This window comes from Ammospiza caudacuta, chromosome 10, assembly GCF_027887145.1.
Source record: "Ammospiza caudacuta isolate bAmmCau1 chromosome 10, bAmmCau1.pri, whole genome shotgun sequence".
NCBI classification, from domain to species: domain Eukaryota; kingdom Metazoa; phylum Chordata; class Aves; order Passeriformes; family Passerellidae; genus Ammospiza; species Ammospiza caudacuta.
This window is the reverse complement of record NC_080602.1, coordinates 16,821,376-16,837,849: the sequence shown is the minus strand read 5'-3', so window position 1 is coordinate 16,837,849 and position 16,474 is coordinate 16,821,376. Positions and strand designations below refer to the sequence as shown.

At 36.9% G+C, this 16,474-nt stretch overlaps 1 protein-coding gene across 2 annotated transcripts in view; it reads left to right on the top strand.

The window, feature by feature from the left end:
* DMXL2 (Dmx like 2) overlaps positions 1-16,094 on the top strand; it is a 47,533-nt gene extending 31,439 nt beyond the window's left edge. Inside the window, exons 25-44 of one of the 2 annotated variants that reach the window (XM_058811622.1) lie at positions 219-410; positions 1,070-1,146; positions 1,428-1,558; positions 2,207-2,455; positions 4,042-4,223; positions 4,534-4,664; positions 5,155-5,240; positions 5,471-5,672; positions 6,641-6,758; positions 7,533-7,595; positions 7,978-8,064; positions 8,144-8,265; positions 8,917-9,055; positions 9,966-10,026; positions 10,103-10,230; positions 11,301-11,378; positions 11,971-12,062; positions 12,637-12,689; positions 13,310-13,527; positions 14,634-16,094. In XM_058811622.1, coding sequence (XP_058667605.1) covers positions 219-410; positions 1,070-1,146; positions 1,428-1,558; positions 2,207-2,455; positions 4,042-4,223; positions 4,534-4,664; positions 5,155-5,240; positions 5,471-5,672; positions 6,641-6,758; positions 7,533-7,595; positions 7,978-8,064; positions 8,144-8,265; positions 8,917-9,055; positions 9,966-10,026; positions 10,103-10,230; positions 11,301-11,378; positions 11,971-12,062; positions 12,637-12,689; positions 13,310-13,527; positions 14,634-14,843 — 2,619 coding nt within the window. In that variant the 3' untranslated portion in view covers positions 14,844-16,094. The remainder of the gene's footprint in view (positions 1-218; positions 411-1,069; positions 1,147-1,427; positions 1,559-2,206; positions 2,456-4,041; positions 4,224-4,533; positions 4,665-5,154; positions 5,241-5,470; positions 5,673-6,640; positions 6,759-7,532; positions 7,596-7,977; positions 8,065-8,143; positions 8,266-8,916; positions 9,056-9,965; positions 10,027-10,102; positions 10,231-11,300; positions 11,379-11,970; positions 12,063-12,636; positions 12,690-13,309; positions 13,528-14,633) is intronic. The other variant, XM_058811623.1, reaches the window with a different exon arrangement.
* Positions 16,095-16,474: the final 380 nt, after the last annotated feature.

Sequence of the window (16,474 nt, the reverse complement as noted above, 5' to 3'; positions counted from 1 at the left end):
CTTCCTGCATGAAATCAAAATGTACTCCAGCAAACATGGCTCTCAGGTCTGAACCTTATAGTAAATAATAACTTGCTTTTGACAGTAAAATCTTGTCTGTAGTGAGTAGACAACAGTGGAAGAGGATAAATAATCTGGGAAATATATTTAAGATGTAAAATAATCTCTATTTTTTTTCAAAGCAATAATTTTAAATACAATCTTTTCTTTTATAACAGGAAACTACTGTAAAGCAACTTCAGTCTCCACTTCCACTACCCACAACACTACCACTGCTGTCTGCAAGCATAGCATCCACAAAAACTGTGATAGCTAATCCTGTGCTGTACTTAAACAACCACATCCATGACATACTTTACACTATTGTGCAGATGAAATCACCACCACATCCTAATATTGAAGATGTCAAGGTAATTCATAGCTTTAATCTAAAGCCTAATGTTTGATGAAATGGACAGTATCATTTTCTTCACACTGCGAATTTCATTGAAATTTCCAAGAAATCCTTGCATTTCCTCTTTTTAAGAGCTGGACTGTTTCTGTTGCATTGTGAGGCAGAACCAGTTATTTTGTTATTCCTGGAGACTAAAGGAATTTATAAGCACATAATTGAGGTAAGAAAAGAGATTTTAGACAAAAATATTATATCATGACTACACAAACTTTTTATATTTTATGTGTATTGAGTAGCTGTTACTACTTTGAACTGCAGTGTTATATAGTACAGCTTCCAGGAACTATTCCATCAAATTCATTGTCATAACAGGACATGCTTAATCACTACTTCAGTATGCTCATTTTCTGTGGCTGTTCTGTATTCAAGAATCAAGTTAATTATCTTGAGATAATATTAGAAGGTGTTGACTGCCGTCAAATTATCTTGAACAAATAGTGTTGATTTTCTAAGCACTGTGCTGTAAACTCAAAGTAACATTCAGTTACTATTTCATGCACTTGCTTTAAAACTAGAACAGTCCTGCAGAACACATTTCCAATACCCTTTAGAAAGAAATGTATTTTACTCACCTTTTATATAAAACATATAGCTCATTGGTTCTCTTTATTTTAGGTGTACACACTTCATTCTTTAGCAGCTTCACTTTCTGCATCCATTTATCAAGCACTATGTGACAGCCACAGCTACAGGTAAAGAGGGAAGTTTTCATACAGTCCTACATTTGCAGTATACTTTGTGCATCCTAAATGGAAATTCTTCCTGCATGTGACCTAAAAAAGGGATTAAATGTTTGTTTATGGGTAAAGATACTTTTACACATTAAACATTGCTTACTTTGATATGCCCGATCAATTTTACACAGATAAAATAACACCATTCAGGGTTTTTCAGCAAACAGTAGGAAAATATGATGTCACTCTCACTTGGTGTACTCACTTTCTCATCAGAAAAAAAATTTATTTGTATGTAGCAGTCAAACAGAAGCAAATCAGTTTACTGGGATGGTCTATCAAGGACTGCTTCTGAGTGATCGACGCAGACTGAGGACAGAAAGCATCGAAGAGCACGCGACTCCAAACTCATCTCCTGCTCAGTGGCCTGGTGAGACTAAAATAAGGTTACTTTTAGCTCCACTGGACCAGCTCCATGTGCCAAAATTATTTCAGTGTCCTGTATGAGGGATGAAATAGTCGATAATCCACAACAGATGTTTCTAGCTTAATTCTCAAAATAGTAACAGCCTTTCACATTTTCACATATCAAAACAAATAAAAATAAATTTTGTACATGGCAAACATCTTGTCTGAAGAAGAGACCATGATCTTTAGGATAAACTTAATGACAATTTGTCACCACAAAATGTTTTCCTCCAGTCTGCCTAGCCCCTTAGCAATACTGCCTCTATTGTCTCCACAGCACTGTCCTACATGTATGCTGCACTTGGTATAGCTGTCAAAGCAGCTAATTCTGATGTACAACATAAATGGTGGAAATGGTGCAGGAATTTCACAGGCACACTGAACTGCCCATAGTATTTGCAGAGAAGTGCAATGCAAAAGTCCCAGACCCAAGAAGGCTTTTTATAATTTTGATCTTTATAATTTTAAGAAAACTGTTAATAGTATGTTTCATCTGAATAAAAGCATCATGTGGCTACTTGTGTTTACTATAAAATGTGGAAGTAAAACGTTTTCTTTTTGTCCATTTGTCCTCCTACTCATTTAACCCCAGAATTTCTCCTCTTTGCAGGCGTGAGTTCACTTATCAACCTGTTAAGTTCAGCTCAGGATGAAGACCAGCCAAAGCTGAACATCCTGCTGTGTGAAGCTGTTGTCGCCGTGTACCTGAGCCTGCTGATCCACGCCCTGGCCACCAACTCGTGCAACGAGCTGTTCCGGCTGGCGGCGCACCCGCTCAACAGCCGCATGTGGGCTGCTGTCTTCGGGGGGGGAGTCAAGCTGCTCGTGAAACCCCGCAGGCAGTCTGAGAACATCCCAGGTACACTGCTCCACAAAGGTCACCCCAACGGTGGGCATTTTGTGCCTCTTCTGGTAGGAAAGCCTGCCTTCCTTTAAAGAACAGAATTTAAGAAACTACCGGCAAGAAAACACATTAACTAAAAAGTTGAAACAAATAATAGCCTCACAGCTGTCCTTTGTAATGGTATACAGCACAGTTTGAATTGCATTAAAACTGTACAATTATTATAATAGTAATATTAGGTGCTTATTTATAATATTTTTCAGGAATTTCAGCCATTATTTTTAGAAAAAAAAAAGCATGGGTGATATAAATCAGTTAAATAATATAAATCAGTTATTAACACATCAATCAGTGTTAATACCTATGGGTTTTTTAATGGGAGATGAGTGTTGTTATTTAATGACTGCAATAAGTAGGAAACAATATTTCTGAAATCAGTTTATATTGCAAGGTAGGATTTTACCTAGCACGACACCACAGAGAAGAAATACCAACTTCGTTTGGCAGAAAAACAGCTCATGCATATGTAAGCTCCAACTAAACCCAGGATTTTTCAAAGATGAGCAAGTATTAATATGCTGTACGAGGAAAACCAAAAGTGGAGATTGAATTCAGACTCTGAAGACAAAGACAGATACAATCATTTGTTATAAACTTCAGCAATACTAAAAATCACATCACACAGACTTTTAAATCACCAATAGGCTTGAAACTTATGCAAAAATTAGACATTCTCTCTCCAGAATATAAAACCAAACAGTAATAAGGCATTGCACCATTACAACTATGCACAACAGATGTTTGTCATTCATGGAATAAGTTAAACTCATTTAGGGCAATTATTTTCATAAGATAATAGCATTAATAACTTCTGTAAGTTGTGTTCATTTGAGATGCATTCTGTTTTCCTTTAACCTTCAAGCTGCTACAGCTTCTGATGTTTCAGAGGATGGTAATGAAGGTTTGTAAAGACTTGCAGTGCAGATGAGTGTTAGTAGTGGCTTTTTTGGACAAACAGAATAGTTTTTAAATACCTAGCTCCCTTGTAATAAAGTAAGTGTAATATTTGATGTTGCCAGGCTAATAACACTTTAAAAAACAAATCCTCATTAATATTTTGATTACTATTAAGGCATTTTAAATCATAACCTTTAATTGTCAAAAAGCCTGTCTTTCTATTAAAATATTTTCTTTGCTGTCCTTAGAATTCCTTGGTTTATATTTGAGTAACTGCTAATTGTGCAGCATACTGTTTGGTGATATTTTACATATTACTTTATTTCTCAACCAATTATCTGAGTTTCCTTATTTCTTTCTTGAGAAATTTTTCAACTAAAAGACTTTTTAAAAGCTGCATCTCCTAAGAACTTAAACCAGTATGTAAAAACTATTTTTCAAAATATATTCAATGTCCAAATGCCACAGTTATTGAATTTATCATAATGAAACTTTTTTATGATTACACTTACTTTATTTAGGCTTTAATTCTAAATCAGTAGAAATTAGTACCAATAACAGTGGTGTTAGTTGCTTTAGCTATAAAATAGAGACATTTTAAAGATGCAATACTAATATCAGCTTTTTTAACTACCTGAATTTAGCACCTCCTCTTCCATCAGAAGAAATGGATAAACACCGCCGCCGGTTCAACATGAGAATGCTGGTGCCAGGCAGACCAGTAAAAGACAGCAATGTACCACCACCTGTACCTGCAGAAAGACCCTCTTATAAAGAAAAGTTTATTCCTCCAGAACTCAGCATGTGGGACTACTTTATGGCAAAGGTAATTGAAAATTCCATTAAGTTTTAAGGGACAAGAATAAAGTGAAAATTTTGAGCGCTCTTAGTAGTAAGACACAGAATATTATCCTGATAATAAAGGATAAAGAGCCTACAAGTCTATTACTTCACTTTCAAAACATGCCTCTTATCAGTAATAGTGATTAACACTTCCCCCCCTTGCTAATTAATTGTATTTCTAGGGACACTGACTTAAAGGTTAGGTTGCTATCATTTAAACTCTATGGGAGTCATAAGTGAAGTCAAAGAGATGAGAATATTGTTTTTATACAGACTTTTGCTTTGCCTTGCAGCCCTTTCTCCCTTTATCAGACAGTGGTGTTATATATGATTCTGATGAAAGCATTCACAGTGATGAGGAGGAGGATGATGCTTTCCTCTCTGATGTGCAGATCCAGGAGCACACAGATGCCAATTCTTACAGGTCAGCAGAAATTGTCACTATTGTAGAATAGTTATGTCATATGCTTACATTTGCTTCCAAATTTCAAAAAATGGATCTTCTGCACCATCCAACATAATTGAAGCAATTTTAGTACTGTGGGCAGACTTGTCTATGGCAATAGGATTACAGAAATTACAAATTTTCATCACAATAACAGTTCCCCATTTACTTGCCAGAAAAAAGGGATTAGGAAGTTAAAGTTGGTGTGGTTTGCAATTTTTTGGGGAGAGGAAAACAACTGAGAAACACCCATTTTCATTTTTAAGACTCAACATCATGAACCACAATGCCAGCTGTAGAATAATGGTTTAGACTGTTGATTCAAGCATGCAGCTTTTCAATGAGGTGGCGGGTTAAATACAACCTTTCTGCAGTGTTTTCTAAACTGTGTATTTGCTTGAAGAAGAAAAATACTTTGTAGATAACTCAATGTTTTTTTAACATGACCAAATCTATTCTTTTTATACAGCTGGGCTCTTCTACATCTGACAATGGTAAAATTAGTTCTGCACAACATTAAGAACTTCTTTCCCATTGCTGGTCTGGAATTCACCGGTATGCTAAATCCTGCTTTACATTTTATTTTTCTGTATATATTGCTTTCTGTCAGACTTTATATTTTAGTTCTAACTTTAAAATAATCAAATATCTTAAATATTACAATTGCCAACATGTACATTTCCTTTCAAGATTTTTTTTATGGTTATGTTATTATGGGGGTTTTATACTCGCTGTAGCTTAATTTCTTTTTCTCCGAGCCTTATTTCATTAATATTTCTGTTTAGATCTGCCTGTAATATCTCCATTGGGCATTGCTGTAATAAAAAATTTAGAACACTGGGAACAGATTCTTCAAGATAGAATGGACCAGTTTGAAGGCCCACCTCCAAACTACATCAATACTTACCCCAGTGACGTGGGTGTAGGGGCAGGACCAGCTCTTCTCCGCAATAAAGCAATGATTGAACCTGAGAACACACCTTTCAAGTAAGTGTTTTTTGCCTAGGATAAACACATTCTTTGATCACAGAAATTCTAAAGAGCATTTCCTCCTCACGTTAAACAGCCAAACAAAGATTGTCTAGCTCTTAGGTCTAGTAGCCAAAGTTTTACAGAAACCATTTACCCACATCCCTTTGTTCATTCTTATGCAGCTACCTGTCTCCTGCAGCAGCCTTTACTTCCTCTGCTGCACTTCTCACAGCTGCAACAAGAAAGGAAGATTAGAAAAGAGCAGAGGTTGTAGGAATAGAGGGCAGTGGCCGTTGCTGGGAACACCCTGTTCAACCTGTTTTACTATTCCTTCAGTAGCAGTTGTCTCTCACTCTATCCCAGCAGCAGAAGAGTTATATAATACATGCAGATGTCTGGGGGAGGAGGACGACAGTTGTACTAAGGTCCTTTTAAGGCTAATCCTCTTGTGTTTAGACAGTGTCATGCCTGGAGGTGTCTGTAAATGCAGATAGTGAACTGTGTTTTCAACTCAAAAATAGCTTTGCTCAATATATTAAACTACAACTGAGTCAAAACAGTGCTGGGGGCAATTTTGGGTGCCACAATACAATAAGGATATAGAACTATTAGAGAGCATCCAAAGGAGGGCAGTGAAGGTGGTGAGGGGTCTGGAGGTGAAGGTGGTGAGGGGTCTGGAGGTGAAGCCCTGTGAGGAGCAGCTAAGGGCCCTGGGTCTGTTCAGCCTGGAGGAGACTGAGGGCAGAGCCCACTGCAGGTACAGCTTCCTTGTGAGAGGAAGAGGATGGGCAGGCACTGATCTCTGATCCCTGGTGACAGTGACAGGACACAAGGGAATGAATGCCCTGAAGCTGTGTCAGTGGAGGCTTAGGTGTGTAATTAGAAAAAGCTTTTTCACCCAGGAGATGGTTGGGCGCTGGAACAGGCTCCGTCCCTCCAACTCAGGATACCCTGTGTTTCTTTCTCTCTTCTGTTTTATCCAGATCAAAGGATTACTCAGCTCTTCCAGCAAAAAGGCTCTGGCATTTTCTTGTGAAGCAAGAACTTCTTCAGGAGACTTTCATAAGATATATATTCACAAAGAAAAGAAAGCAGAGTGAGGTAAACAAAGAATGTAACTTTTTTTAAAAAAACAAAGCTCAATTATAACTGTTCTTCAGTCTCCTCAGTATTTAATTTTTCTTCTAATTTTTCATTGATATTTCAGTTTCTCTTATTTAACGATATTTGGATTTTTTTCAAAATCAACATGACTGTTGTTGATTGGGATATCAACTGAACCAAATATTTTTGAACAAGACATATCTCACCTTTATGTATTTGAATAATAAACAGAACATTTGCAGTAACAGTAATAAGCAAAGAAATTTGAAAAGTCTTTCTTTTTTTGGTGTGTCATACTGAAAAAGAAATTTAAATGTGCTATTCATTTGTGTATATGTATATATGCATGAGTAATATATACATATAAAGGTAATATTATATAGTAATATATAATATGGGGCTTTACAAATTGTGCTGGTTACAACTGCTGTGTTCTAACTGAAAATTTAAGCCAACACATAAATATCATGGGAAATAAGTATATAATTTAATATCTTTTAGAATTCCTGTAAGTATGGAGTTTGTGTGTGTATTACTCCTCCATTTATTTACTATATCATACATTTTGTGTTCATTTAGGAGGCATTACATTTTAAGTGAGTTTGTTTAGATTCCTGTCTTAGTTTCTGTGCCTTTTATAAAAAGTTAAAAATACATTTGTCATCATTTACTGACAGAGTGGCCTTTAAAATCTAGTTTGGAATGTTTCATTCTTTTTTTATATTTGTTTGTGCATGTGTTTTGTGTTTGTGACTGTGTGATGTTATGTAGTCTGTAGAAGATCGTGTGGAGCAGGTCAAACAAAACTGCGTAGCAGAAGATCACAAAAACAAGGTAGTATCCCTTCTCCCAAACCTCTAGCACATTCTTAAAAGTTCTGTGGAACTGGCTTTTCTTTTCTAATGTGACTAACAGAAGCTGTGTGTTCTGTGTAGTGTGTGTGACAGGCTTTTAATCCATGAACTAACTTCGGATGTCCTGATAATTGGGATGAGCGAACACCTTGTAAATAGTGTTGCACACACAACTTTGTGTTTCTTACACTCAAATATCACTTTTGGCTACTAGAACACCAAAGAGTATGAGAAGTCTAAAGTTTAGCTACTGAAACAATGCTAAGGCCACTGAACTTTTCTTGCATGAATTTTGCACTCTGAATGTATCACTAAAAAATGGATTTTCACACTAATTGAAGTTTTTTATAAATGTTTTGTAGGTTGAAGCAGATCTTGGATACCCTGGAGGAAAAGCAAAAATCATTCACAAAGAATCAGATATGATAATGGCATTTGCAGTTAACAAGGTAAGCCTCAAATACTACAAGAAATGTAATAAAAGATCTTAATTATAGTTAGTATAAATTCTGTATTTGTGCTGCATAGGCAAACAGCAATGAAATTGTTTTGGCATCTACACATGATGTTCAAGAACTTGATATTTCAGCTCTACTGGCTGCTCAGTCATTTATATGGATTGGGGAAGAATATGACAGAGAATCTAAAAGGTAGGATTGTTTCTTTGTGGTTATATTAATAAGAATATTGATTTTCTGTGAGGCTGTATCTATAGTACCTGTGCAAGCACGAATGGAGCATACAAAAAACATTAATTACTCTTCTTCAGTAGGTTTCAGATTGCTTTGCAAGTGAGGGAAGGCAAGAGAATAATTACAGTCTTTAGGAATGCATGCACTGCACAGTGAAGTGAAATCCCATGTGGTGCACAAGATAATGAAGGAAGCCCAACCTTGCACACCCTGCAGTTCCCTTGCATCAGTGCAGTGTGGGGGGCAGCTGTGGTAGCTGATGCTCGCTGTTCTGTCCCCTCCATTCCTGTGCTGAGAGCTGTCAATGCATCAGCTGCAGCGAGCACTCCTCAGTACCAGCTCCCTGCACACACAGGTCAGGGACAGCCCAACAATAAATATTCTTCTCAGGGAAGCTTAGATTCTTATACTGAGATCATCTCTTTAGATTAAATGTAGATAGATTTGGGGCTCATGGAAAGAATTTGTACTGCATAAGTGCAGGAATTACCAATTTATTGTCTCATTATTGTCACTTCCTCTACCCACTGCCATTTGGCTCTTGACAAATAATTAAAGATTATTAGGAGCAAAGAAGTTTTTGTTTAAAGCATAACTGTTCTTTTCCAGTTCTGATGACGTTGACTTCCGTGGTTCTACCACAACACTGGCTCCTTCAAGTGCACCATCATTTGGAGTGAGTCAGATCCAGCCATCTCCATCCATGCCCTGGCTAGGCACTGGGCAAACCAGCACTGGAGCTGGTGTGGTGAGTACTTCTGTGTGTGTGCAGCTCAGGAGAGGAGGTGTTTATCATCTGTTATTTACTAGAGAGACCTAGTGTGCATTATCATCATACTGTCAATCCAGTACTGACATAAAAGGCCAACAGCAACCAAGACCTGGCCAAAAAGAAGGCCAAACTAAGCATTTCCTTGTATACTGTGGCACAGAATTACTGTGATATAGAAAATAATGGGTCAGTCTGGGTGGCTTATTGTGGGAAATGGTAAAGGTAAGAAGACTTTCAGAAGGCTGCAGCTAGCCCTAATTGCTCTCTTTCTGTTTCTAAGGCCTGCAGCTGCAAAGTCTGAAAGTACAAAATTACAATAGTACAGCAAGCAAGGATATGAAACAATAATTTGAGTATTAGCCTTGGCCAAGATAGACCTTAAGACTGCAGAATATGCTTAGCAAGATAGTAGAATGTTTTAAGCTTAATAAAGAAGTAATGTGTATTGTTAATAGAAAGCATACAAGCAAGCATTGTGTGAAGCAGGTGTACATGTGCTTTTAGAGATTGGCTGGAACAGTTGTCTGTAAGCTTTAGCAATATACTATTGCCTGGAAAGTTTTAAAATGCTCTGTAACAAAGAAATCTTTGGCTGCTGCTGGCAAGATGTGAGCTGTTGCCATCTTCCAATTGTCTCAGCCATGTAATGACACTGGTGCTGCAATAAAGCTCAAGGAACATATCCCAGCAGTCCCATCCTGTTCAGGAAAAACCACCAACAGTTTTCTTTCTCATGGGAATTTTGATGTAGGACCATCCAAATAATGTTAGCTTAATAGATTATTTTTTTTAACTAGGGGACACTTACCATGTAATAGTATAAACAAAATTGAATAGTGTGTTTATTTTTCAAAATTATTTTAATTTTTCTTTGTTTCATATAAAGCTGATAAAAAGAAATCTGAATAACGTCAAGAGAATGGCTTCACATCCAGTCCATCAGTATTGTAAGTGAATCATTAGTATGAAATTTATAATTTTCTACAAAATACTGTACTATTAATTATCATCTTTTAATCTTAGATCTTACAGGAGCACAAGACGGAAGTGTCCGAATGTTTGAGTGGACAAGGCCACAGCAGCTGGTGTGCTTCCAGCAGGCTGGGAATGCCAGGGTGACAAGGATGTATTTCAATGCCCAGGGAAATAAGGTAAGGGATAATTCAGGCCATGAGTTGAAGGCTGTGAGTGTACTCCACTAGAGTGGAGAGCAGAAAGAGAGCAAAAAGACATGCTTTGGCCAGACCCTATAAGGGATATGAAATGCAGAAAGAAGAATAGAGAAAGAAATTGGGAGGAATACCCACCTCCTCAGTTTTTCATGTTGACAATTCTATTATTTTAACAGGTCTTGTCTGCATTCTTACTCACAAAATATTTCACTTCATTATAGTTAAAAACTATAAAAAGTGAATTAAAGGTGTTTGGGCATGACTGTACATAGCTATAAAACAGCAAAGGTGAAATAGCTGGAAATATAAAGTATCTCACAGCAAATCTATTTTCAGGTGGCATAGAATGTCATTTAAACTCATTCTAAAAATGTGTTTTGATTGTGCTTTGAAATATTGCAGTCTTACCATTATGTAGGAATCAATCTTAAGTCAGAAATTAAGATGTATTTGTTGCTGTGCTTCACATGGAGGTCATTCAGGCAGGACTTGTGAAGCCCAACTAAAAAGAGAAAATATAAAAAGTATTTCTCAATATTTCTAAAATTATTTTGTAAAATACTTACAGAATATGCTGCATAGAATATATTAAATGTTATTCCTTTTAGTTAATAAATATAGCTCACTCATTTTACCATTCATGACTACAATCTTTCCAAAATTGTTCTTATCATGCTTTTATGGCATGTTATCGTGCATCTGACTTTTTTAAAGCATTTTCAAGTAGAGTCATGGAGCAATTATGTCTTTGTTAGCTTTAGCATCTAACATTGAAAGATAAGCTTCCATGCATTCTCCATTTCCAGAAAAGAATTGGGTATGCAGGAGACCATCAATCATTAAATAATCATTAAACAATCAGCACTAAACTCACTTGGCTTCTAAACTAGTTTTTATTTTTTGTCTTGAAGATCATTGTTATTGATATTCAATTTGCAGGCGAAGGCTTGGTGGTTCAGGGGGGTTTTTCCCTGAAGTCAGCAGTTTACTATCATGAAGCATTCAGTAACTACCATGTCATGCTAATAAATGCAATTTATTCTTTATAGTGTGGTGTTGCTGATGGTGAAGGTTTTCTAAGTATTTGGCAAGTAAACCAAACCACCTCAAATCCTAAGCCCTACCTGGTAAGTAAACAGATTTTATTTTGTTGTTATTATTATTGTAGAGAAAAGCAAAGCCTTTGAAACTTGAGACAGGCCCAGAGAATAGGACTTAAATGAGACATATTTGGCTTTGCTGCTTTTTAATTGGCACACTTCATCAAAGCTGCAGAGTTTCAATGATACATCTTTGCTAAACCAATTGCACCATAACCATGAGCTATAAATGTGTAATTACAAATACTCCTTCAACATTGTCCATGTTTTAATTAATAATCAGAGCCACAACTAATAACTTTATAAGCCCAAAACTCAGTAAAAATACCCTCTTCAATACATTTTACTGCTTCTTGACATGATGACCATGCTTAATTTAAAACTCAGGCTGTTGTCATACACTATACTGCAGATTTGTTCTGTGTCAGTTATTGTAGTATCTTTTCATTTTGTACTGGATTTTAATCTATTGATCTATTCTCAGTTTCCAACTGTCAGTTTTTTAAGCTTTGTTTCAAAGGCTCTGTGTTTTACTATCACTGACATCAGACTGACAGTAATTACTTTTGATGCAAATAACAACTGGTAAGGTTGCACTTTTCTGTTTTGTTTTTAATAGAGTTGGCAGTGCCACAGTAAAACCACAAGTGACTTTGCATTTATAACCTCCTCAAGTCTAGTTGCTACATCGGGACAATCCAATGATAACAGGTGTGTTTAAAGAAACAATGAAGAATTTCAAAACTACTTTTTCATCACCCTTAACTTGCTAAGCTCTTGGGCATTAATCTGTGGTTGACATTTTAAGGCTCGTTGTTCTAAGTTTTGTTACAGCTTGAACTTACCAGATAATTTCTTTGAATATCATTTCTTCAATTGCTTGTTTCCAAGTTTTGTTTGTGTGAGGAGTGGTCAATAATTGACCCATTTTTTCAGATTGTATTCCCAATGCAACTACTTTGACGTGATGCTGTTGCTGGGGGTAGAAATCTGTTCAGCAGAGCAAGATAATTCTTTTTCTCTCAAAAGAATAACTTCTATAAATATTTGACACAACCTTTGGTCAGCGGACATTTTAAGGGTAGAAGGTATAGTTCCACTAAGAGGCATAAAAGAGCAAAGAAAATAATTAAAACTCTTAGTTCTTTGCAAATGCTCTCCAATGACTGCAGAGTGTTCAATTCTGCCTTCTGGACTGACATAAAATGTGAGCACTTTTGAAGTCATGTCACCCCATGAGTCACCTGGCAATAGGCCATAATGATTTTGGTTTTTTCTCCCTCAGAAATGTGTGCCTCTGGGACACCTTGGTTTCATCTAGTAACAGTCTTATACATGGTAAGTACTGTGGTGAAAATTAAACCTCTGCTTCTTACTGACTAAGGAAATACAGCTTGTGTGTGCATTTGGGGCAAGGGGAAAACCTTATCCTGGGGAACAGATCTAAGTTTGTGTTGCACATTAATACATGCACCTGGTTCTGCATGTTCTCTACAATGATGTTAATCTGCTCTATATGGAAAAGTATGAAGAAAGAACATCATAGAATGGTTTGGTTTGGAAGGGACCTTAAAAATCATCTCTTTCCACTCCCTTTGCCATGGGCAGGGACACCTTTCACTAGACCAGGTTACTCAAGATCAGCTATACTTTTTTCTAAATCAGGAATTTATCTCAACTTCATATAGTGAATTTTATATTTTCTGAAATTTTAAATTCAGGTATGACCCTCTATTCTAAAGTAGCTTAGACTGCATATCGTGCTTTCTTGTGCATTAGATCTAGGTATTTCTTATGAGAGCACTAAGCTGTCAGCTGATAAGACATTACCCATATGAAGGAATGTGTCTGCAAAGTTACAAAATATTCAGGTAGCAAGTTATAGAAGAAAGTCATTTTAAGATTGAGAGCTACTTACCGTTTCAAATCTATTAAATTCTGACATCCTTCTTCTTCAGCCTTCACTTGTCATGACCATGGTGCCACAGTACTTCAGTATGCACCCAAGCATCAACTGCTGATTTCTGGAGGTAGGAAGGGATATATCTGCATCTTTGACATCAGACAGAGGCAAATCCTTTTCACCTTCCAAGCACACGAGTCAGCTGTTAAGGCCCTTGCCCTGGATCCTTCCGAGGACTATTTTGTCACGGGCTCGGCCGAAGGCAACATGAAGGTAAGGCATGGAGGAGCTGGCTTCTGGGGGAGGGTGTTTGGCTGAAGGAGTGTATTGTCTTATGGAAATAGCCAGAGAAATGCAGTAACAAAACAAAAACAGTCCTCAAAACCCCAAACCTACACTTGATGTATAGCCTGCTTTACATTTACGCTGTAAATTGAAATGTACTGGTAGGCTTCTGAAGCAAGTAGGTCTTTTCCCCCCTCTAAAGGATAGTCTTCTTAAGGTTGTGAGACTGATTTTAAGTGGATAAAGCAAAGTGCACGGTTCTGAAATCTTACCTTTGTTTTTTTCTCACTTAAAAATATTCTGGCTTTGCTGTTGCACATTTCTTTGTAACACAGGGGGCGCTCAGTAACTTCAACATTGTGTTAAGTTTCTGTGTCACCAAGTTTTATTTTTTTTTCCTGATGCTGTAGCCCCAGACAGCTACTGAGAGGGCAGAGTAGCAAGAAACAAACACCAACATGAAAACAAATGAACAAAACAAACACCAAAAAAAAATACAAACCACCACAAAAATACAGTCCCTGTTGTAACGGCCATTTTACCTGAATACTAAGAGAAGGAAATACAATATGGTAAAGAGAAGGTGAATAGAGTTTCTTTCCTTTTCTGGATGATTGCTTTACAGGGGTTTTCGTGGCCTGGCCTTGCTGAGGCTCCTGCTGCTTAGGACACAATAGGCAGCTGTGCTTCCTACCACTCTGCACACTTACAAATTGTGCAGCTTACTCTCTGCAGCATTCCTTAGCAGGAAAGCATTTCCAGGTGCTGAAAAGCTGACAGTAGTCATCTTGAATGAAAATGCAACATTTCCATTTCTGCAGCTTTCCAGGGGGGCAGATGGGAGAAGGACTCTGATCAGGTAACACAAGAAACTTTACCCTGCCCAATACCCAGCTGGTCCACAGTAAGGCAGCCTTACACTGCATCAGCAGCCTCTCAAGACTCATGGACTTGTAGTAATTGTTGCAATGAGGCAACAAAAAAATATCCTTTATCTTTCTCAACAGAGTTTAGAACAGCCAGAAATCTGAAACACTGGGGGGAAAATACAAATCCTTTAATATTTATCTCCTTTTGTCATTCTTTTGATACAGGTGTGGAGACTCACCGGCTACAATTTAATTCATTCATTTAAAAATGAACATGCTAAGCAATCCCTTTTCAGAAATATTGGTGCTGGTGTCACCCAGATTGAGACTGTGCAAGGCAATCGTATCTTCTCCTGTGGAGCAGATGGCACACTGAAAATGAGGGTTCTTCCCAATGCTTTCAATGTACCTTCAGGCATTTTTGACATTCTGTAGCGTTCTGTGAGCTAATCCTGGTTCCTATAATGTCCCTGTGAGTAGCTAAAAACACAGTGATATGCACTGTGGAAAGAAAACATTGTGTTTCCTTTCAAATCAGTTACTGCAGCATTAAGTGTTATGGGGAGAAAACCAACACTTTACAGCAGGTATATTTTGAATATGCCCATAAGGATCACTGGGGAGGAAATGCATGTACTGGATTGTAAAAGCAAGGAATTCAACCCAGTATTGTTGGTCGTGGGGGGTTATTGCTCAGTAACCCACAAGCTGCATTTTGTGAGTGTTGTAAAGATCCTGAGAGTTGTCAGTCACTTCACAAGCACTGTGGCTCTACAAGTCAGTAAGCATTTCTGACGTGATTCTGATTACTTTTATTCCAGTTTTTCCCACTAAATGAAGCATGTATACAACTTCTCATTGTAAAATAGTTTAGTTCTAATTAAGGGTACTCAGTGTATTTGATTTCTGCAGGAAGTGTAATGGATGCAAACGCCGTGGAACATGTGCAATCAAGGATGTACTGTGAGAGATGTATCATTTTATGCTGAGATTCTTTTCCCAGTTAGTATTATTGCAGTTGATACTGTAACTTGCACATCAATACATTTTTAAATGCGATGGGGTTTAATTTGCACAGTGTTTTCCTTTCTTTCTGAGCTATGTTTTCTATTGGACACCTGCCTTTACTTTAGGAATGTATTGTAAGCACTAAATGTTTGTAGTGAAAACATCCAGCATTTTAGTCAGCTTTGAGTTTTGAAAATCATTTGTCCAGAAAATACTTCATTAAATGAAGCTGTTAAGAGAATACCAATGGAACATATAATGCCACATTTCAGATGAATGTCAGGCTTTATGTGGCCAGCTAGTAAATAGTGGATAAAACTGGTAATTAAATTATTACCAGAGTATATTGTATAAACTATGCAGAGTTCAATATTGTTTGCTTGTAATATAACTAGCTACTGTTGTCAGATGTATTTTTCTGTTGTAAACAAAAAACATGTTCTTCAAGGACTGGAATGGATGTCTGTGTATTTAAATGTTAACAAACTGTCTTATTCTTCCAATGAAATTTTGATGTCTGTGCTGTATTGTAAGATATACTAGAACAAAAAGCACCTTTCTCCAAAGGTGATTTTAAATTGCAGCTTGTGAAGTAGGAGAAAAGAAGGAAGGGTAAATGTCACTGTTTAGTTTTCCCTTTGTAAGTTAAATAAATTACTTTTATTTCATGAAACAGTCCATTCTAGAACTCTTCCTTATATTTAAACAGATTTATCTAAATCTCTAGTACATTGACTGGATACTTCCTGAGTTAGCTTTAATTTGACCTCAGACTGTACTGAAATAAAAAAGATTAGCTGTTTACATTTTGTTTTCAGCTGTTCTTGACAAGTGCAAGGTTAACAGAATTAAGTTCCACAGCTGCAAGAAGAAGAGAAAGGAGGTAGAATTTCCTGGCTATTCCTTCTCCAAGACATTGATCCAAGTGTTTTAACAATGTTATGCAGAAGTTTACCATGCTTTGACATAGGTATATTATCTAGAAAATATCACATCTGACTTGAACTGTATTTGCCCGAGTATATTGCTGACTTTAGGGGTATTTTAGCTGTATTGTG